Source organism: Dermacentor silvarum, chromosome 1, assembly GCF_013339745.2.
Source record: "Dermacentor silvarum isolate Dsil-2018 chromosome 1, BIME_Dsil_1.4, whole genome shotgun sequence".
NCBI lineage: Eukaryota > Metazoa > Arthropoda > Arachnida > Ixodida > Ixodidae > Dermacentor > Dermacentor silvarum.
In genome coordinates this window covers 337,246,971-337,269,338 of record NC_051154.1, presented here as the reverse complement: position 1 = coordinate 337,269,338, position 22,368 = coordinate 337,246,971, and the positions used below count along the sequence as shown (strand labels likewise).

The 22,368-nt window shown below is 42.7% G+C and overlaps 1 protein-coding gene across 2 annotated transcripts in view; it reads left to right on the top strand.

The window, feature by feature from the left end:
- The window catches only part of LOC125942305 (uncharacterized), a 72,812-nt gene that overhangs the window by 3,251 nt on the left and 47,193 nt on the right, over window positions 1-22,368 (top strand). The window contains exons 2-6 of one of the 2 annotated variants that reach the window (XM_049660468.1): window positions 2,217-2,254; window positions 2,317-2,351; window positions 6,132-6,214; window positions 11,666-11,767; window positions 14,148-14,218. In XM_049660468.1, coding sequence (XP_049516425.1) covers window positions 2,217-2,254; window positions 2,317-2,351; window positions 6,132-6,214; window positions 11,666-11,767; window positions 14,148-14,218 — 329 coding nt within the window. The remainder of the gene's footprint in view (window positions 1-2,216; window positions 2,255-2,316; window positions 2,352-6,131; window positions 6,215-11,665; window positions 11,768-14,147; window positions 14,219-22,368) is intronic. The other variant, XM_049660469.1, reaches the window with a different exon arrangement.

Below are 22,368 nucleotides of genomic sequence, written 5' to 3'. Positions count from 1 at the left end.
ACACTAACTGGCCTGTCCATCTCTATGAACAATTTTTCTTTTACTTCTTTGGCACGTGTTGGACACCGTGAATAGTGATTTCATGGTTGCAGCACCACTACTGTAGGTTTTACCAGTTCCTTATGTTAGATGCACCCTAGAAACTTGAGCTACATCTGAAATGCGGGAGCCAATGTAAAAGTCTGCAATAGGCATATGTTTTTTGTCCAGAGAAAAAACTTATCTGGGTTGTTGAATGAGAAGTGTTGAATGTGACATGTGTGGCAGTATATGGGACAAAAACCAGCTTTCATATTGGTGTACTAAAAAAAAATGTGCTGGAACCAATTCTTTTCATTAATGTGAAAGCGTTATATGGCTCATGGGGTCGAAAATCCGGTGGTCTGTGTTCATGTGCCCTCGATGGTCCAAAAAGTCAAGTGAGCCCAAGTAAGCCAATTAAGGCAGTTGATGATGTCAATTAAGGCAGAGTGAATTAAGCCAAGGTAATTAAGGCATGTTTAATTTAAATATAATTCATTACGGCAATTGAACCCATGGCCATTAGTGGGAGTTGAACCCACAACCTTTGGTGTTAAGGCAAAGTTAATTAAGGCACTTGACCTTTGGTGTGTGTCGAACTCTCAACCTTTGGTGTTAAGGGAGAGTTAATTAAGGCACCCGAACCCTCGACCTTTGGTGGGGGTTGAACCCATGGCCTTTCGTTGTGCACACCTTGTGATGAACACCGTTGGTCGTCACAATTATACAATGCATGAAAACGTTTCGGTCACGTAGTTACTCAACGACTTTAAGAGCATAGGCATCGCACGGTGGTCATAACGCTTGCGCATTCATCCACGTAGGGATAACTAAGTGCCCCTTGAATTCCTTTGCAGCGTGCATTTCAACAGTATTTTGTGTTCAGGGGACTATGACCTCACACTTCCATCCATATTACGGAAAAGTCATTCTTTCAAACAACTCTCATTGTTTAAGCGTGAAGTGGGAAGCTTTAGCTCAGGAGCTCCTATCTAATTACTTGGGAATGGAGAAATGGTTTTTCTCGGCAACTACTGCAGTAAATTTGATTGAGGTTTGTTGCATTTAAAAGAAAAGTTAAAATCTAGTGGCTGTAGCAAGCAAATTTTTATTTATACTGAATATGGTTTTAAAAAAATTGTTGAACACTGGAAAAAAAAAGGAACAATCAGGATTACAATTGTGTAACTCAGCATTTGGAAACGATGTCACAATTCTGTAAACTGCAGATATCAATATATCTGAAGTGGAAAAAATTGATGTGTTATACGCTGCAATGAAATATACCGTAATTAGTGGAACTTTTCCTAAACTCTTGTAAACATTGTAGCGAATTCATGTAAGCTGTAGATTGATACATCAAGTTTGTTCGCTTTAGTTAGTCTACTGGATATAGTTTAGAGAACGCCAATATCTGTTTTGGTGCAGAGTTAGGGATTTCTAAACTTTGTGCTTCTATTTCTTTAAACTTGCTGAGCTTCACCAATTTCTGTAGAATAATTATAAGTAATAAATCAAAATTTCACTAGAATTTAACTTTATCTCTCAAATACACAAACATTAATTGAAATTGGTACAGGGGTAGTCTTATAAAAGCATTCCTGCATTTTACATGTATTTGAATAGGTGACATCAGAGTTGGCCCTGAGCTAAAGCTTCCTTAAAAACTACATTTGCGTTGTATATAGTTGAAACAGTGAACAAAAAATTTTTATGAAGCCTTTTCTTGTAGAAGCTTGGGGGTGTTATAAGGCTGATGAACAGGGCTGTTACGTTAAAAGGTGTATTTAGCAGCACTCATTAGCACTGCTCTTGCATGGCAGTGCTGTGCTCAGGTCGCATGAATAGTGCCTGCATAAAACCATTGATTACATTTTAGTGTAGCCAGGCCTGCTGCACGATCTGGAATTAGTGCACGATGTGGCATCTTGAGGCTTGGCTCTGCTGCCCTGTGATGTAATTAGTCACTGCAATTTCACTAATGCTGCTTTGTCACTTTTGAGCTGTAATTTTATTATAAAGCACTGCTGGAATGGATGGGTGTTTCTCGGGTATTGCAGGAATTGCCAAGCGTCAAATTATTCCATGGGTAGCACCCAACTTCAGAAGTCAGCTGCAGAAATTACGTGCCTTGACTTGTCTCATTAAGTGCTGAACTGTTGCTTTGTGTTTGCTCTGTTCTCTTCCTACAACAGAAACACATTACACTTAAGAGAAAGATTGCTGAAAGAAGGTATGTATAAGGGCCACCTTTGGGGAACCGCAGAGTGCTGATGCCGTCTGCTATTCTTGCAGCCTCCAGATTAGCAAGTTCCAGCAGCTTGAACAGGGTATGTACAATTGTTTGGGATGGATGCTTCTAACGAAAATGCAAAATCCCTGATACTTTGTGTGCACTGTTCAGCACCTGTAAATTTTGCTGCTGAGCATCAAGCTTGATTTTGGGTATGATGGCCTGTGTGTTGAGATGTTGGTGAACATTAGGGAACTCCAGCTGGTCAAAATGAATCTGGAGCCCTGCATCTCTGGGGCTTACAGTGTTAAGCTATTTGTTCAAATCGAGATTTACTTAAGAAAGCAGCTGTAGTAGACATCTTTGCCAGAAATTGTCATGTTAGGAAAAGAATGCAGCAATGATGTAACCTTGCTACTTGTAGAATGTAGGTGCCAAGGCTCCAGTTTTTTGGATCACAAATATCTCATCGAAGCTGGGGACAGATAGAACTGAAGAAGAGTTGGTTAACATTTATTTTGCTTTTAGTGCAAAAAGAAGGTAAGCTAGCAATGCAGTTTACGCTGACTTGGCCAACACTGCTGTGCTGCTTGCTAGTGCTGATAGACAGGGAAAGGGTGGCAACACCATTTTCATTTGGTATCATCACTGTATGGACTGTGCTGCTGGATTGGTGTGTGAAGAGGGACATGCCATGTGGGTTGACATGATGTGAATGGCAAACAAAAGAACATGCAGGCTGAAGGGAAAGGACTGGCATCAGCCATCACTTGAGGTGCACATTGATGAACCTGTGTTAGCATCTTGGTGAAGCCTCAGAGATTGCTGTGAGCTTTAGGGGCCTGCATGCTTGCTGGGGACAACTGTGTCTGCTACAGTGTCTACCATTATATCTCCTGCTCCCTACGAAGTGCACAACTGGTGTGCTGGCATACAGGAAGATTTTCGTCACCAAAAGCTTTTGCATGAAAGAGAGCACCATTAATATGCGTGACCACGCTCTCTGACAGTTTTTATGTTCACAATTTGATCTACCTTTTGTACACTGAGTCATGTTGCCGCACTTAATCACAAACCTTGGCAGTGGTGCGGTCAGTTAGTCGCTTCGTAGAAGCTTTCTTACGTAGTAAAAAGCTGCTTAAATTTTTGCTGCCACCTTGGGTACATGGTGGCAGCAACAGCATACATCTATCGATCATACATTTCGGTGATGAAAAATGTTTTTTTTTCTACATAACAAGTTCAATGATCTCAATTTACAAGTAAATGTGACATGTGAAGTGCCAAACTGTGTTCACACTCAAAGTATCTTGCAGTTTTCTATGCGCCATGCAAATTAATATTCTTAAAGCTTTTTAAGAAAGATGGGGGTAAATGGAAGTGAGTTATAGATGTGTTGCTAATGTCAGGTAACATTACGGATTTTGGCAGTGTTCTTATGTTTCAATTGAATTCATGTTTTTTTTTTGTGGGAAAAGCACAATTCGATTGTAAGTGTAGTGGGGTACTTTGAATTAATTTGGCCATCTGGGGTTCTTTATAGTGCCTCCTAAATCTAAGTATATGAGCGTTTTCCCATTTCACTCCCATTGAAATGCGGCCGTTGTGGCCGGAATCAGGGTCATTGAAGGATTGCAGTCGTTAGAGCTACTTCTGTAGGGACCATTTCAGAATTTTTTAGCTGTAAACGTATGTGTTAATCTAGCTTACCTATGGAAGGGTGACAATATAAATTGCTTTCTTTTTTTTGTTGTGTTTGTGATGCAGAATGTCACAAAGCAAGGTTTTGTGTTTTTTGCTATGATTTTATATTATTATTTGAATATGTTGCCCACTGCTGCCTATGTAATAGGGGCCGATAGACTTGTCAAGCTGCGTATGCAGTTTTTTTTCTCAGTCCTCATGTATTCAATGGGTAAATAAACAAACCTTTTGTAGCACTCTTGTGACTATGCACTGTTTACAAAATGTGGCATTCCAGCTTTAAATACGATGTATAGGAATAAAAGAATTGCGCAATCACAAAATATGTTAAAGAAAAGCTATACATATAATACAGCAGGAAAGCTGTCCACTTTAGTTGTTCGTGAGGCTCACTTTTACACATGTCTTGCTTCTATGTGTGTTGACACCACGCACAGCATTGGGTTTAAAATTTTCTATCGATTAGCTCAGTGTCGCTCAAAACTGCTTGCTTAAAAGTGAGCTTGCAGATTGGTTCTAAACCACAAAGCTGCGTGTCTAGCTAGCCATATCCACATAAATATAATAAGCACCACAGCTGGTGACAGCATAGTTTTAAAGAATTTTGTGGGCTCCAGTAAACAACACAAATCTATTATGGCGAGTATACAATTTATGTACAAGCAGCCTATGGGACTAGCATGACTCAAAAATGGTACCATTTCGAGATACACCTTGACTTGGCATTGCATGCTTAACAATCGCAAGCAGATTACTTCAAATGAAGCTTTTTGAGCTGGCAACATTGATACAATCTTACTATATACATATCTGCAAAGAGTATATCACACAGCGTAGAGTTTCTCACAGTATTACCTACAGGGAAATTTGGTGCCACCGTCTATGGGCGTTCCCTACTGAGCACTGTGCCATCATGGGAATGACGGTATGTGGGTGTGCAAGGCTTGTGTTGGCTGGTATTTGGTATTGTGTGCAGCTTCATCTAAAACCTGGATGTGGCTGCACAGATAATGCATTCTTAAAATAAAATCTTCATAGAATGTTTTAATTCAACCATATTACATCTTTCAACTATGTTTACTCACCTGCAGTGCATACTCAAGTGAGGAAAAGCAAGAACAGACGACACGCTGTCGTAAAGCAAGTGTGGGCTTTGTTTGTCCTCTAACTTTCATCATCATCATCAGCCTATATGTATGTCCTCTGCAGGATGAAGGCCTCTAACTTTAGCGGCTCGCCAATATATTTTACGTTTTGTATAATTGTACATCCAATCACAAGCCCTCATGATTGAATAAAACATGTTTATGTGTAATAAATAATAGAATGAACCAGTTTTTTTACTAGCTGTTTTATTAGGAAAGGAACCATTGTGACAGATGGAATGGTGGTAGCCAGGCACGTCTTCAAGGTTTCCTGGCTCTCCAAGAACGATGACAATGTGAAGCCACCATATCCTGTCATTTCCATGCATACAACAGTGCAGCATTCCCTCTAGGCAATATAGTGTGAAACTCTATGTCGCATAGTAAAGTTTTTGAAAGAAAAAGAAGGTTGGTCAAATTTACACACTGCATATGGATGACGACTTCGTGGGCTGCTTCTTGACATGATTAATTTTCACAATCCACTGTAATTTTTGGGATCTGTTGAAAGATGGTACAGCTTCCAACCATTTCTGGAATAGTTTGTGCCACAGCCATGCATGTTGCTGGAAAAAGACTGGCCGTGCAACTGCAGCTCCTTTCGAGTACATTGTCACAGTTTGGACAGGGCACGGTATTGGCAGGGACTGCTGAGCCATACAAGTCGAGGCGGCAAGTGTCCCTTCAAAGGATGTCTTCACCATGCATCAGGTGGGGCTGAGGAGGAGAGCATTCAGGCACCGTAGTGAGCATTAGGGTGCCTCAATGTGCACCTCCTGCCCCGCTTCACGCCGGGTGATGTTTAAGCATTTTCGTTTCACTCAGCGCAGTTATTATGAAGCTGAAACTCATTTTTCTCCAAACTGCCTTGGCAATTTTTGCACCTTTGGTTTCATACCTGTTTTAGGCGCAATGGCTGAGTGCGTCGTGTATGCATAACTTTTGTGTGCTGTGGTGGTGTAGGATTTTCCTCCTACTGAAGTGCCTTGAAAGACCTCTGTCTGTTTTGTGTATGATTCCACTTGCAGAGAACAATAAGCTGAGGGATGAGCTTCGTGAGATGCAGGAATCGTCACAGACATTGCGTGCTGATTGTGCGGGGTACAAGAAGGTATGTGTGCCACGCTGGCTGAGCTGAGTTCACGGCAGCAGGTCAGTAGATTAGGCCCGAAGCATGCAGTATTCTACATGTATTGACTCTCTGGGTGGCCCCATCCTAGAGGCATAGAATATATACTGCCATTCTCTCCGGGAATTTGCTGGCTTCAAAACTATGCAGATTGCACATGTTATGGTGATGTTTAAAAGGAGATGTAGGTAAAATAATTGAGTAGTGTCTCATGTGAAATATTCTTTTGGATGTAATTGTATCTTGAAATTCATTGATTTGCTTAGGCTGACATCTTCTGGAATAGATAAAAAATGCCAGTTCTCGACAGTATTTGGCGCCTATATGTGCCCTAAATGACAGCTTGGGTGCCTGTTATAGGCGCCTAAAACCATTTTTTGGGCATAAATTTTCAGTCTCTAATCACTACAGTGCGCATCACCCTTGTGTATAGTGGGCGGCCGCCGGGATGCTCTGGAGCCAGCCAGCGATGTCTAACGGTAGTTGCTGGCCCCACGAGAAGATGCGTCTGGGCACATTTGGCCACACATACAGACAACGCTTGCTCTTTCACCACCCGCGGGAGCGTACGATTATGCAGCGCCTTCGTCTTGCCACTGCTGCTTGCTTCCTGTCTGTATGTGTGGGCAAACGTGCCCAGACGCATCTTATCTCGGAACCAGCAACTACCTTTAGACGTCACTGGCTGGCTGCAGAGCACCCTGGTGGCCGCCTTTCATTCACTCCCCACAAGAGTTACGTGCACTGTACATATAACAAAAATAAGTGACCAGACTAACCACGTTCTGGATAACTTATGTTGCTCTTTGAAACTCCCTACACACTCTGAAAAAGTGCTATCATATTTAACTACAGTATGGCCCAAACAGGAATGCACATGCACAGCTTGTGACCCTCCTCTAGCTAACCTGTCTACGTCACTGGAATGTATTTAAAGCCATGTAGCCAGATTTAATACTTCTACTACAGCACTGTGTATCGGCTAAAATTTTGTGGTAATCTTCACGGCTTAGAACTAAGACGTAATATTGTGAGGCTACCACAATGCCTGTACCACACATTCTATTGCTCATGCCCCAGTCATCCTGCAATCTTGCCTCTCCATTGCCACTCTTTGTGCATCCATAGCAAGAAAGCCACTTCAAGGTCGCTGTCAAAGACATCTTTCCTCATTAGATCAACCCACTTCTCATGTTGTACCCCTAACAGGGGGCACTCAAGAAAAAAAATTAAAAATAAGCATTTTAAAAAAAAATATTTTTAGACTTTGCAAAATTAGGCCTAAGCATTCTATTTGCATGTATAAAAATCACAAGGCATTTCTCTAAGAGGTCTGCGAAAAACGATTCTGATTGAGGCATGGTACCTGGAGGGGCTTAATTTTTCTATTCATGTGTTTCTGCTAAGGTTCACAACCAAATGTTTTGCCCAGATGGTGAGCTTTCCTGTTTTAACAAGTGAGCACTAGCCCTGGCTGAGCTGGTACCAGATCATTCTTCACTCCTCACAAGTTCTCAGGCAAATGTTATGCTTCCATATGAGGTGCTGACAAGTGACAAGTTGTTGTTTCGCTCTATTCTGGGCAAATTCCAAAATGCTGCCGAGTCTCTCAACAGCAAGATTTGATTGCTGTGCCCTAAAACAAGATCTGCATTGTGCATTGTTGTCGACATGGCCACTAGCCACACTGTGGTTCAACAAAGGCCACGAAGGGTTTGAGGATGTTCTACAGGAGTTCGATGTCTTTCCAACTCTGGGGTTCATCGCTTTGAGCAGCCAGATAAGACTAGAGAAGAACAAAAAGAATCTGTGGAACAAAGACATTTGGAGCTACATCTTGTCATTGCAGGGTAGCAAGGAAAGGCAGGCTAGAGGAGGAAGCTGGCTAGGGTTCCGAGGGTACCACCTATGCACCAGGAGAATTTTGAAGTTTAACATATCTTCCCGAAAGACTGGTCTGCATTCTGACCTAATTTCATCCAAATCTATTATATTTAATATTGGTGAGCATGTTTAGAAACTTAAAACTTTGTTTTTCTTTTTTCATCCTTATGCAGTTACTTGTCCACAAAAATTCTTGTACTCAATGCATCTCGGCCAGTTTGTATGGGTATGCACAAGAATGTATAATACCCCTGTCAAGCGGGCAAGTTAAGTGCACTTACGGGGAGTGCACTTCGGGACCTTGAGTGACACTTTAGGCTACGCGGTGCTAAACGGGAAAACGGAGTGCACTCGCCGTAAAGAAACATGGCGACAGAACGAGCGCTTTTTTTGAAGATGTAGATAAAAAAGAAAAAAACTTCTAAAAAGTGATTGTTTTAAAACGTGGTATTATAAATAAAAACAAACTTAATCTATTTTTTCTCAACAAAAACGTCATTTCTTTTACTATGAGGTGTTGCAAAGTCAATGCCGGCCAGGACGCCGTGGTCAGCACGTGTAGCCTGTTGCACGTGTTCGGCCAAAACATAAACACAAACTGAATGAAAATGGCGACGCCGCAGTGCCACATCACGCTCGGGCCGTTGGTTGCGTATACGATAATTTTGTTCATTATTGTGCTGTTTCGCTTCTCGCTAAATACAAATTATTTTGTGTTTAGCTGTTCAACAAGTAAAACGAACTTCTGTGTCCTTTTTTTATGCAATACATTCTGTACCATTCAAACCGCTGGCGGCGAGGCTATGCACTCGGCCAGCAAAGTGCGTTTCGTGAACGCACTCCGACCGGAGTGCACTCTTCTGCGAGTGACACTCCGCTTGCGCCGTTTAGATTTGGCAAAGTGCACTTAAACCGAGTGACACTCTCCGTAAGTGCACTTGCCCGCTTGACAGGGGTATAAAACGCAAGTCGTATCTCGGCTTGTGTTTTGCAGCAGTTTTGGTCATTTGCATTTCATGGAAGCAATCCTCATGTGTTCTCGATTAATATAGTCAAGATAAATAAATTTTCTGTAAATAATCTGGCATTTCAAACGTAAAATAAAAAAGAATTTTTATCTTATTTGCATTTGTAGTGCAGTACTGGATATTTTTATAACACTGTCCTAGGCCTGGTAGGAAGCCTGAACCTTGCATGAGACCCTTCATTTCCTGCTCCCAGGAAGCACAAAATATAACCAGATAAGATATTTCGAAACTAAAATAATATTTTGAAGATAGAATAAACTTCACATTGTACATAAATTGTATCCAGTTAGCCTTGTTATTAATCAAAATGTATCTCTGAGGTGCATCTCTTGTTAAAGGAACATTTGTTTGGTTGTGTAGCAACCATTAGCAAATATGGTGTACACAATGAAGTTTCACATGGTTGCTCTAGAAACGCTTCGTTCAGCATAAACGTGTGGTGCTCCGGAGGACAATAGATGGTGTCCGAATCCATGCCCCAGAGACGGTCCCATTTCAATAGCAAATACAAATCTCGAACGTCATGCTTTTGCTGGCTGCATGTGGCGGCAGAAGCATTGTGGGAGCCAGAAACACATCACAGACATCAGGTTTTGGACACCGCCTACTATGTATGTCTGGACGAAACAAGAATATATCGCACACCCCACATCAAGTTAATCTAGTGCAAAGTGTTTGTCACTTGTTTGTGCCCATAAACAACACTGTGCACTGCTGTCTCATTGCTGCATATCGGTGCCACCTGGCTTCATGTTGACGAGCACGTGTGTACTTGTGTTCCTAGCCATCAGTCACTGCATATCAATGATTTCTGGTTACCACTATTCTTCATTGTATTTTCACACAGCTAGACACTTCTGAATTAGCAAGCGTTCGCGATTGTATAGTGCATACATTTGATGAGGGGGGGGGGGGCAGATGGCAAGTCTCTAGAGCCAACATTAGATTTTACATGTTTAGTGTTTATTTGTTACTGATAGGCATTAACAAGACCAGCCAGCAAAGGACGCTGTGCCATGCAAGTGTGGGCTAGATGGGAAGAAAGAGCAGTCGTGCACTCAGGTCTATTACTTATTTCATGGCATGAAACGGACTGCCAGACCTGTCTAACTGTAATTGTGACAGAACAGTTCCCTGTTTCTACCATTTCCGTGTACCATTGCTGCAAATTTATTAGCTGCATAGAGATCACCCCTCTGGATATTTTCTTTATTTGCACATTTTTTTATGCATCAGGAAGGTAGTTTGGGAGGTTGTGTCGTGGACTTGTGTCTTGTCCACGGAGAGAGATAGACAGGAGCAGTGACTCCACTGCTACGCAATTCATCCGCTTGGGACAAACTGTGAAACGTAGATGCTAGGTGTCTAGTTCATTTTTTTTTCTCTCCCTCTGCTCCCATATAGTCACGTACCTACATGCTTTCTTCTCCCTTCCGTGCCCGGCTGCCTATTCTCCTCGCAATTCCCATGTGCCTCAGCACATGGGAATTGCTCAACAGCTTCCTTCCATGTTCACATGCGCTAGAGTGGCGGCGGCAGTGCGAACCCAGCTCAGGTTCTACTTGAATGACGCTCTGGTAAGAACAATAATAAGAGGCACCCATGCATTAAAAGCTTACCTTCACTGTCTTCTGACATAGCTCAAGACCGTTTTCTTAATTCGTTATGTCATAGTTCCCCTTTTTAGTTTTCTTTCTTTCCTAATTTACATATTTAGTTTATTTTCGGTGTGTATTTTGCTCCTGTGCCTTGTACAAATCCATGTAATCACCCTTCTAAATGCCCTGCATTGGGCCTGTAAGGTCTTATAAATAAAACAAAATGAAAGAAAGATATGTCTCGCCCAATAACATCTCCGCAAACCTCAAGGAGCGAGAGCTATGCGGGGTACAGGCTTCGGGGAGTACACCGAGCAGACAACAAATTAGATGTGCTAACAGGTGGGGGATCACAGCTGTGTGCCATTGCTGTGGCAATGTCAGAGAGACTGGAGTATGGTGGACCTGAGCTTGGGCCTGGCCGCGCATCTGCTCCTCCAGTTGGTTGGAGCACTTTTTAAAAAGTACGGGCCTGGACTGTAGGCTTTGAGCATGCCAAAGTGCTTGCCATATGTTTTACATCCTCCTTCTCTCGTCATCGTCACCCATCATGCAGCTCTTTCATCTCTCTTTCTTTCCCTCTTCCCCTTCCCCAACGCCGAGTAGCTGGCTAGAGGAATTTACCTCAGGCCGACCTCTCTGCATTTTGCATCATTAAACTTCTGTCTCTCTCTTCTTCCCCCTTCCACATTTTTTCTTCATGCGTAGCACTGTCTGGTGAACACGCTGTAAAACGGCAACTAGTGTTTCAGGATCTGTCCGTTCGAGGCGAGCAGAGTTGGCTAGCACTCCTGTTTATCTTACTCAATGGCCTCTGTGTGGCCTAAATGAAGGTTTGGAAAAACTGTGCGATAGTCAGCCTAATCGGTTTGCAGCTTGAGCTGATCATGGGCCCTGGTGTAAACATGATACCGATTGTGCAGCTCTCCAGCAGCCAATGTGCGGAGCTGGCACGCTTGAACAAGCAGCGAGATGAGGCCTACCATGCACAGCAGGAGGCACAGACATCGCTGCAAAGTTGCCAGGTGCACTTGACATTTGTGCATGCATATTTATGTGTGCATGTTGCTGGGGATGTCACTGTACGATGAACCATGCATGCCTTGCTATAGTGTGGCATCCATTCGCTAGTGGTCTTGATTATCACTTGATCAAGTTAAAATTGTAGGCAAGAGCAGAGACCAAACTGCAAGGGAACTATTGGAACATGTTCATATCAGAAAGAAAGGGTCAGCTTGTGTTAGTGCCATATCTATCATGCTGTTTTGCGTCATGCATTCTCTGTACTGCATGTGCGTGGGAGTCTTCATTTTGTATCCTGGTCTGCTACTGAACAGTTGGTAGTTGGCACTTCTCTGTGTCTTTCCTTCTTCCTGGCCCTGTGGTTCATGCTTTTACTTTGCGCAAAGGACAGCATGCATAGTAAGCCTAAACACCAGCTTGCCGAACAATGAAGTTCCTTTAGAGATGATCACTTACCCTATGGTTAGTGTGCAATCCATCTGAGCGTAACCAGAGTGGCAAGAGAGAAGCGGCACTTTGCTGTTTGCTGACAAATGTTAGCGTATGTCGGGTGCTTTCAGAATGATTGCATCTTTTTCCTGGGAGTTGCTGAGCGGGATATCTCTCCCATAGATTCAGTCCCTGACCACACATGGTTCTTGAGGGTCCAGACTTATTACAGTTAAACCTCAATGTAATGAAGTAATAAAAAAATAGGGTGCTTTGTTATATTCAGTGCTACATTTTGTGCTATGTATCGTATTACAATCAGTGCTTTTTTATAATTAAAATACCCTCGATGTGGGTCTAAAGGGTATTTATAAAAAAAATATTTCGGGAATGGAACTGTGTATGGACCGCGCCACCTTTCTCTAAACGCACACGTTGGCCACAACCATGCAACATGTACAGCTCTACCACTGCGGTATCGATGCAGTGCATAGAGGTATATCCTTTATGTCAGGCATTCCCAAAGTATTCCCAGACTGCTGTGGAAGCCCCCACCTATTTGTTTTGCACACCACTGTGTCTCACGATGAATATTGCAATGAATCAACGAAATGGTTGCAGTTATATAAAGTTGTAAACAAAAGAAGTGTGCAAATTTCAGAGTACTGAGTAATCAGTATGTGACTGTGCTACTTATAATCAATTAGAGGTTGCCTTTTGCATGTACAGTTAAGCTTGCATTGAAACTGCATTAAGAGATACTACTTTTATAAAATTGAGATAAAATAATTTGACATATCATCATAACCACCTTGTTGGCTTCCCTCATGTGAATGTGCATGCTTAAACAAGATTTTACCGGAACTTTGGGCATCAGCCTTGGCTTCATGGCTCCTGTTAAAATCATTGCACATACAGTCTATTGTGCATGCTATAAATGGAATGAAGGGCCCTTTTCCTAATATCGGTTCAAATACGTAACGCCAAGTCCGTATATAATTGCTGTTGCTGTGCATTCGTTTTGTGATCAAGGCACCTGTACAGGGGCAGAAATGTCGATATATGTGCTGTTTTAATTGGCAAGTGTACGCTTCTTTCTACTTTGACCTTTCCTAGCCAGACGATTTTTCATGAAACCTTTGACTGCTTTGTCAAATTAAGGTTCAAACTTTAAAATACATAGTGTTCTATGGACAAGAAACTATAAAGAGTTGAATACTTTGTTAAATCGAGAATTTCTTTAAATTGGGGTCTGTTATATTGAGGTTTAACTGTAGTGCATAAACATAAAAACTGCATGAGGTTAAACGTGTGACCTTTGTGGCAGATAAACATAAACATTGCATGAGTTCTCATGTTGCATAGGGTGAAAGTGACACATTTGTATGCATCACCGTTAGTTGTATAGGATTTAATACACACCACTTTACTTCACATAGATTCCGTCAGAATTTTGCAGAATCTGCAGAATATTTTTTTGGTATTGAAATGCAGATTTTATTGAGCCAGTAGGTGCATTTGTATTTTGTTGTCATGGTAACATCCGCAGAGTATCCATTTGAAAGGATGTGAAACATATGAAAGGGCTCTGAAATTGTAGTCAAATGGTTAATAAATGCTTCAGGTTTCACTTGACCATTTTATGCATGTTTTGGTTCTTGATAAAAGGCTCTTTTTCATATGCTTCAAATATGTGAAGTTTCAGTTAAACATTCTTTTTGCTTGGTTTCTGTGAGGTTTGTAGAAGTGATGTTTTACCATGTATCCCAATTTTTCCTAGAATAGTAAAGCGCGCATATTTGCGAGTTAGCCCAAATTCGTGCTCCCGAGTTTTAGTGCGTACAATCGAGGTCTACCATGGCTTGTGGCTCCACACAATGTATTGCTGAATTCATTGCTCAACACCAAAGTCAACTGTTGAGACAGGGGAAAATGCAGTGTATGTAAATGCAGGCCACCCTGGGGCAGTACAAGGCACTTGTCGAACAGCTGCAGGAGGAGGCCAAAGGCAAGGCTCAGACAAGGTGAGGATGCTTGCAGGGTTTCCTGCTCCAGGAAGTTGTGTTGCAGCCAGCCTTGGCTCATAGTCCTGCTATGAAGTTTGCAACCTCCATTTATTTTAAATTTAGCATTTTCTGTAAATTTTTATTCATAAACATTTTTATAGCCTAAATGTAAATTCTGATACCATAAATCACTAGAATTTAAGAGCTTCTCTTAAATGCCACTAAATGAATTCAAGTGAGCTCACCAGTTGCCCAAGGACAGCTTGTGAATTTACAACACATGTTTGAATAGAAAGGGAATCACTAATGTTTCATCTTCAGTGACATATACTGCGTGACGTGTTCTGTTTCACAGTCCCAAGTTTTTGCAGTCTAGCAACGACTGCAAATCTTGTGCCATTCCACAGTGTTGCTTTGAAAAGGGTTATCCCATTCCTCCTGGGGCATTAGGACAATAAAAGAGAGAACCACTCAACTAGTGTAGATAGGTGAAGTCTTCATTTACATTTATTTGGCAGTATGACATCACAGATTTCATGCTTTTTTTAGCGTTTGGGGTATCTTGCACAGAAAATGTTTTCAAAACTCACTAGGTTCATTCCTTGGTTCGATTTAGAATGCTGTATAATCCTTGCTTACTAACAAACAACTATTTATACCTGAGTGAATGGTGTTAGATTAATCAGGTAAATAATTAAGCCCAAGTAGATGGGAAACATTACAAGAAACTAGTGTGGGAACGTCAAGGCAACATTGCTGTAAGTTGTTCCCTTGTGACTTGCAAAACCTCCACTCACAGTAACATGGCATTTATCCGACTCAGCTTTATAATCTTCTTAACGTTGATACATTTAGTGTTTATATGAGGGATTTAAGGGGGGACGTTGCTTTCGAAATCAACTTCTTCATTTTTTCATGGATTTTGATGAAAACTGGCACAGATATTTGCAATGTCTCCTTGATGCTTCCATAAAATTTTCAAAGTGATACCTCGAGAATATTTTATTCAGCAGAATCTTTCCCCTTTGGAAGGTTGTGACATTCTTGCATTTTTTTGTAACACAAATTTTAACAACGGAGCTGTTTAAGCCAGGCGTAATGTGTCTGCTGAATCCAAAAATGTAGGCTCATACTGGTGGCAGTCCAGAAAGGGTCGAAGCGTAATGGCACATACCCCTGTGATCTAGCAAAGCTGAGTCTGGCTAAGTCTAGGTAGCGGTAAGCATGGTTGGGACTACATAAGCTTAGTCAGTCATTGATAGGCAATCAATAGCTAATCGATGATTGATCAATAATCAATAAATTTTGAAAAATGCTAGGGATGACAATCAATAGCTAATCGATAATCGATCAATAATCAATAAATTCCGGGAAATGCTGGGGATGACTTGGTAGTGCTTAGCCTAGCCCAAATACGTGGCCAATACCTTGCAATAGCCAATAGATAGCCAATCAATAGCTAATCAATAATTGATCAATAATCAATAAATTCTGGGAAATGCTGGGGATGACTTAATAGTACCTAGCCTAGCCCAAAAGCCAGGGCTAGCTAAGGGCCCATCAGCTCTGCTGCCTCTTTTAGCATTGCGCCTCCAGTGCAAGCTACGTTAGTTTTTTTTATTGTCATTTTAAATGCGAAGCATTTCTTGGCAAACATTTGCCACATTGAGAGTATCTACCTACGTACATACGTCTTGTGCTCTCATGGTGGCTTTGGTAACTTGGTGGGTGCCAAAATTGGCATAGTATGACAACAGTGTATGACAAACATAAATGATAGGTCATGACATGAATATCATGACGTGTGTCATGTAAGTCATGAAACAGCTGCCTAGGTCTTGGTGCTCTCATGGTCGTTTCGTTAACTTGTTACGTACCAAAATTGGCATAGTATGACAAGAGTGTATGACGAACATAAATGATAAGTCATGACATGAATATCATGACATGTGTGCCATGGAGGTCATGAAAGAACCACCTACGTCTTGGTGCTCTCTTGGTCATTTCGTTAACTTGGCAGGCTCCCCTGCACACTTCTTCGCATAACATTGATTCTCACAGGGCGTGGGATCTGCTGGCTTTTTTATGTTACCTTCACATCAAACACACTTTTGGGGTGAAGGAATAGCCAGATCATAAATTTATAAAAGTATATAAAAAGCGCGAAAGTCACGACCTGCACTTTAGCCCAAACGACAATGACAAAAAAAAGCTAAGGCCAAAGAGGCCAAATGGTAACAAAAAAATCGACTGCAAAAGCTGAGGGAATAGGCAAAAAAAAATACCGTTGTTTTTAGAAAGCGGCTCTCAAAGTTACACCTTCTCTTCAGTTCTCTAAAAGGCACCATATTTGTAGTTTTTGGTGTGTTTTGTGATGTGGGGTTTCTTGGATATGTGGCCTCTGGTGTGCCTTCATTGGCCCCTTTCTTTTTTGTATGGCATTCTTTACTGCAGCTCTAGAAAGAGCATGGTGCCTGGGTTTCGCACAAAGTGAGATGCAGAACTGTGTGGATATGAATATAGTTCTAGTATTGTACCTGCAGTCTGCCTCATTGATAGCACTTTCCAGTGCAATCGGTGAAGCATTCTTTCTTTTGGTAGAATCGACCATGTTACTGAATGAAGGCTCTCAGCAGCCTGCCGAGTCGTCTTCGCTTGACAATGTGTGGAGCTTAGAATCGGAGAGCAATGCAGCTGCTAGGTACTTTGCAGCTTGTACTCTTATATGATGCCACACTTCGCAGCCAGGTGTCTGTGCCAGCCCAAGGGGCCTAGTTGACAGAGCTCATCATGAGCTTTTTTATATGAAGATAAAGCACCAACCTTTGATGTGCACCGCTGTTCCCTGATTTGTCACTCAAACCAGTTCTGCTTCCGCAATTTATGCTTCCGGGGTTTCCGTTTCCGTTTTTTCTGCTTCCTGGATTTCCGGTTCCTGAATTTTTGCTTGTTGCACGCTCGTACCTCTACGTAGCAGTGACGTCGCTTCCATTAAAACTGAAAGCTGGGGCTATGTAAGTTACGCTTGACGCCAGAAACTAAGCGGATGAGCAAGAGAGGAGCGCGGAGGAGGAGGGGAGGTTGGCGGTACTTAACCTGGTCGGCGAAAACGTAAATGGAGGGGCTTTATATGAAGGGGGGTTATGATAGGTATTGTGACAATATGATAAAAATTCACCGATTATGATACTTCTTATGCGAATTTTGAGCACAGTTATTTAGGTGTCTTGAATTCGCGATATAATGTGGCAAAGAATGTGATTTTGAACGACAGGGTTCTCTCGGCGGCCGCGCTGAGCCTCTGCTCGGGCAGCTCATTTAGCAGCAGCGGCAGACGAAGCAATTCCATCGGTTGCATTGCTCAGTGTCCAGAAAGAAAGCGTAAACATGGGAACGCGTGGCTGGTGCAGCGCGCATTCTCTAGCGGTGCAGGCAAAGTAGTGCATTGGCAGTGGATCCGAAGCCCACGCCAGCGCTTCGTTTGGATGCCCTCACTGCATGCCTGGTTGCAGCAGGCACTCCGCTTTCCTGCTCACCTTTTTGCCTTACTCCCCTCGGCCGCTTTCCTCCTCGCGCTCTCTTCGCTGTCACTGTCTTTCATTCTCCACTGTGCTCTGCATTCGCTCTTTGACCCTTCGTTGTGCTTGTTCGCTCGGTTACGCCGAAGCATGCCGACGCTCAACGCAGGAACGGGCACCCAAGAGCAGTGCTCCAAAAGAGTCGGCGCGCGATGTGCTTAGTCGCACAGTCCGAGGTGCCGATGTGTGAAATGCCTAGCCGCGGGCTCGAGGAGTCGATGCTCGATGTGCTATAGTTGCGCAGTCTGAGGTGCCGATGAGCAAAATTCCTAGCCACGGGCTTGAGGAGTCGACGCTCGATGTGCTTGTCATGCAGTTTGAGGCGCTTATGCAGGAAATGCCTAGCCGTGAGTCCAAGGAATCGACGCTTGATGTGCTTAGCGCAGTCCAAGGTGCTGATGAGCGAAATATCTAGCTGGGGGTCCGAGGAGTCGACGAGCAAAGTGCCGATGTGTGAAATGGCTAGCCACGGGCTCGAGGAGTCGACGCTCGATGTGCTTAGTCGCGCAGTCCAGGTGCTTGAATTCTGGAGTTCTTTGTGCCAAAACCACGACTTGATTATGAGACACGAGGTAGTGTGAGATTCTGGATTAATTTTGACAACCAGGGGATCTTTATTGTGGTATTAATGCACAGTAAATGGGCGTTTTTGCATTTCGCTCCCATTGAAATGTGAACGCTGTGGCCGGGATTTGATCCCACGACTTCGTGCTTAGTAGTGCGACACCACAACAGCCAAACCACCGCGGTGGGTAGTCCGAGGTGCTGATGCACGAAATGCCTAGCTGCGGGTTCAAGGAGTTGACGCTCGATGTGCTTAGTTGCGCAGACGGATCGAGGCTCCGATGCACGAAATGCTTAAGCAGGGGTGCTTGGTCGCCGAGTTGGAGACGCCTATGCGCGAAATGCCTGCCCGCATGTGCGAGGATTGCGTGCGTGATGTGCTTGGTCGTGCATTCCGAAATACCGATGCTGAAAGGCTTCAGCCTCATTCATACCGGTGACTGACAGCGGTCGCGCGACCAAGTTGGTCGCAAAGTGACTACTGACAAATAGTCGGAAATAGTCGCTTTTCTCGAAAGTGACTATGTTAAGCCAGTTGCTTGCTGCTCGATTTTTCAGTCGTGCGAGCGTGCTCGCAAAACTGCTAAACCAGTCAGCGCCACGCCGAAGGTGATGTTCTGTGTTTTCATCCGGCGTTCTCCTGTGTCGCACCAAATGCAAAGTCCACGCCACTGTGGCAGACTACAAGCCTGTAATTGGTGTCTTGCCTTGTGATGCTGGGATGCAGTAGTTCCAGCAAAGTGTCAAATGTACGCTTTGGCATTCGCTGTAAGCTAAACAGCAACAAAGGACAGCACAAGAAACACAAACCCCTTTTTCCAGCTGTCATTCTTTGGGTGAGCATGCCAGAAAAAATCCCGACCAACTAGAGGCTAAAAGCTTCGCTTTAAAATTATGCACTGATTCCTACGCAACACGAACTAGAAATTAGAACTTACTGTCGATAATATTCCTTGTCATGCGTGCGAAGTTCAGGCAAGATGTGGCTTGTGTGGCTGGCCACTGCTTACGAATGGAGGCACACTCGTACCCACCAGCAAAAATAGTGGCAGTGAAGTGTGTGCAAAATGCATAGATTCCTAGAGTTCTTGCTGAGAATGATAATCTCCGGGATTGCGACTTGCAGGTTGCGCTCAGCCGGGCTTGCCGGTGTGATCATCGGTCGCCTTCAGTCGCTTTTTGTCGCCAGTCTCAAATGGTTGCGCAACTACGTGAAGTCGTCAATGTGATTGAGCCTTTAAGGCTGTTTCACACGTTGCGACTGGAGCGAAAAGGATTGGTGTAGTCGCATTGCGATTTTTAGAGGGCTCATTTCACGATGAAGATTTCAACAATGCGGCTGGTGTGACACCCAGGCTTGCTTGCTGCCAGATTTTGTGGTATACGCTGCATAATCTTACAAATGTAAGGAAAAAACCTATGCATTATAATATTGTTTAGTCTTTTATAAAAGCAAGTGATACGCACGTATGTTTTGTAATTTAAAAACGATTTAAAGTTGTTTTGGAGTGCCCAGCAGCGGTTCCTAAGTTCACTGCGAGGAGACATGGTGGACGTAAACAGGTCTTCGCAGCTGGTGGTTCAGTGTTGTCTCGTGTGCCTTCTGTGTCTGTGTCGTCCTACCTGCGTTGTAACAAATTACAAGAGGACCTATCAACGAGCCCATATAGGTATCCTCATCGCATATGCAGTATTAGGAATTCAGCTGCAGCGAAGTCATCATGCCAGTGCAGAGAGGCCCTCGCGCTGCCTGTGCTTAATGTCAGCTTCTGAAGAAATGATGTGTGTATACTGCTCGTAATAATTTTGTTTCCAACTTAGCAGCAAGCACCAACCAGAAAGCTCACGTCTGCTTCTGAAAGAAGCTGCAAATTATCGGTGTGTCATTACTAAATGTGCAATAGAATTTGTGTTGTGAACTTCTATCTTAACGCTAGTGTGGTTCGTTCATCGCGGTGCATGTGCTGTAATTTTGTATGGAAGTTTTAAAAGCCAACACCACAGTTTTGGGGAGCTGCAGTCACTTGCGTACGTAACATCATAGCATTCTAACAGACACGGGCATCATCTACTTTCTCGTCCTGTGTCTCACGCTGTTAGCATACTGTGAATCTGTCTCAAGAATTTTAAATCAGTATACTGCAGTGCATAGTGTGGCAGTGTATCACCACTGCAAACATTAAGCAGACATTAAATACGTTGTTAGGAGTACGTTTGTTTGTTTAATAACAAAATGGAACGCTGGAATTTTGTATTCGTAGTGGCAAGGGGGGGGGTGTAAAGTAGGAAGCCATCGTAAATATTGGCCAATCTTGTTGACATGCGTGTGCTCCTACATGCTTCAGCACATTATCTGATGCTGAAATACCGAAATTGCAAAAAAGCATATGCAACTGGAGCAGATGTTATGGTTTCTTTACTGGAAATAAAGCAAGCATCCCTGTCTATTAAGCTAGTCATGTGCTTAACCTATATTAGACTAATGTTAGAACATGCTAATAGGAGCCATTTAAAACTAGATTATTCGACCAAAATAAAGTCCAAGGAAAGCGTCAAGGTACAGTATAATCGAACATTGTTTACCTGCACAAAGAAATGGCCACAGACACAGCATGGAAGAAGGACAGGCGCAGGTCCAATATAATCTGGTATTCCCCTAAGGGATTGTATTAGCAAAATTTGATGCCTGCATGAATTGCCTGCTTTAACCCATTGCTCATAACAGAGACAATGATACCTTTTCTTGCTGTTGAAAAGCAACACAGTGAATGAAAGTGAACATAGGAATGCGTGGCTCGTGCGGAGCACATTCTCTGGCGACAACGGCGCAGGCGAAGTAACGCATGCGTAGTGAGTTCGAAGCCCACACTAGTGCTTTGTTTCCGCTCTTCTCGCGTGCCTGGTCGCTGTGGGCACTTTGCTTTCCTCCTCACCCTTTCACTATACTCTTATACTCAGCTAGGCTGAGTAGAGTTTTGGTGAATGAGTCTGAGCAAGCATGGCTGAGCAGAATTTTCATGAGTATGAGTCAAAGCAAGCTCAGCTGGGTAGAATTTTGGTGAATATAAGTCTGAGCAAGCTCGACTGAGTAGAATTTTGCTGACTATGAGTCAGAGCAATCTTGGCTGAGTAGAATTGTGGTGTATAGGAGTTCAAGGAAGCTAGGCTGAGGAGAATTTTGGCTGAGTCTGCAAACACATGCCATTAAATTACACTTTGAAATAAAACAGTAAGCAGCTATATTTCACAATCTAACAAAAAGATGATTTAGATACACAAATGTCATGCTGTCTTTGTATATCTTGCAAGTTGCATGATGCTTATTTTATAGAGGCAATAAGGACGAAATATGGTTATGAGTTTATACAGTAAAAGATGTTATTATTAAAAAATGGTATTAATACAAACTCATTAGCAACTTTGCCTGCATCTTGTTGGGTGCGGCCTATGCTTCTTGATACGTCTGCACACTTTATTAGCTGTGGGCGTGCAGGAACCATCCGCAGTTGAGAAGATGATATCATTTGCAGGAAGGGATGCAACCAGCTGACTTCACTGCACGATTTTGATTTGCATTTGTTTAATGTGTTATCTGCCATTTATTAAACCAAGGTGTTTGCTTGCTTTTCACGTTGTTGCATGCGTTTTACAAGAGGTAGGGATGGGAAAGGCAGGGATGTTTACTGTGAAGTAGTTTCTTAGAATACTGCAGTATGTTAGGACTAGCCTAAACAAAAGAAATTTAATGTACTGAAGTAAGTTCAATATGCAATTACCTTTTAAAGTGAGGAATAATACTGATGCAGTAAGGATACAAAGTCTGTAACACATTAAAGGTTTTTTGGTTTCTGGGCAGGAAAAAAAATGAGACATCAGAAAAAAAGAGATAAAACTTTACATGAAGCTTATCGTGCATTAACGCTTTGAAAACATAATGGCAATGCTTCTATTCATAGTCAAACCATTATATATGTGATTATTACAGAACTGCAGTGCAATAAACACAGGGACTCCTGTTTAATAATG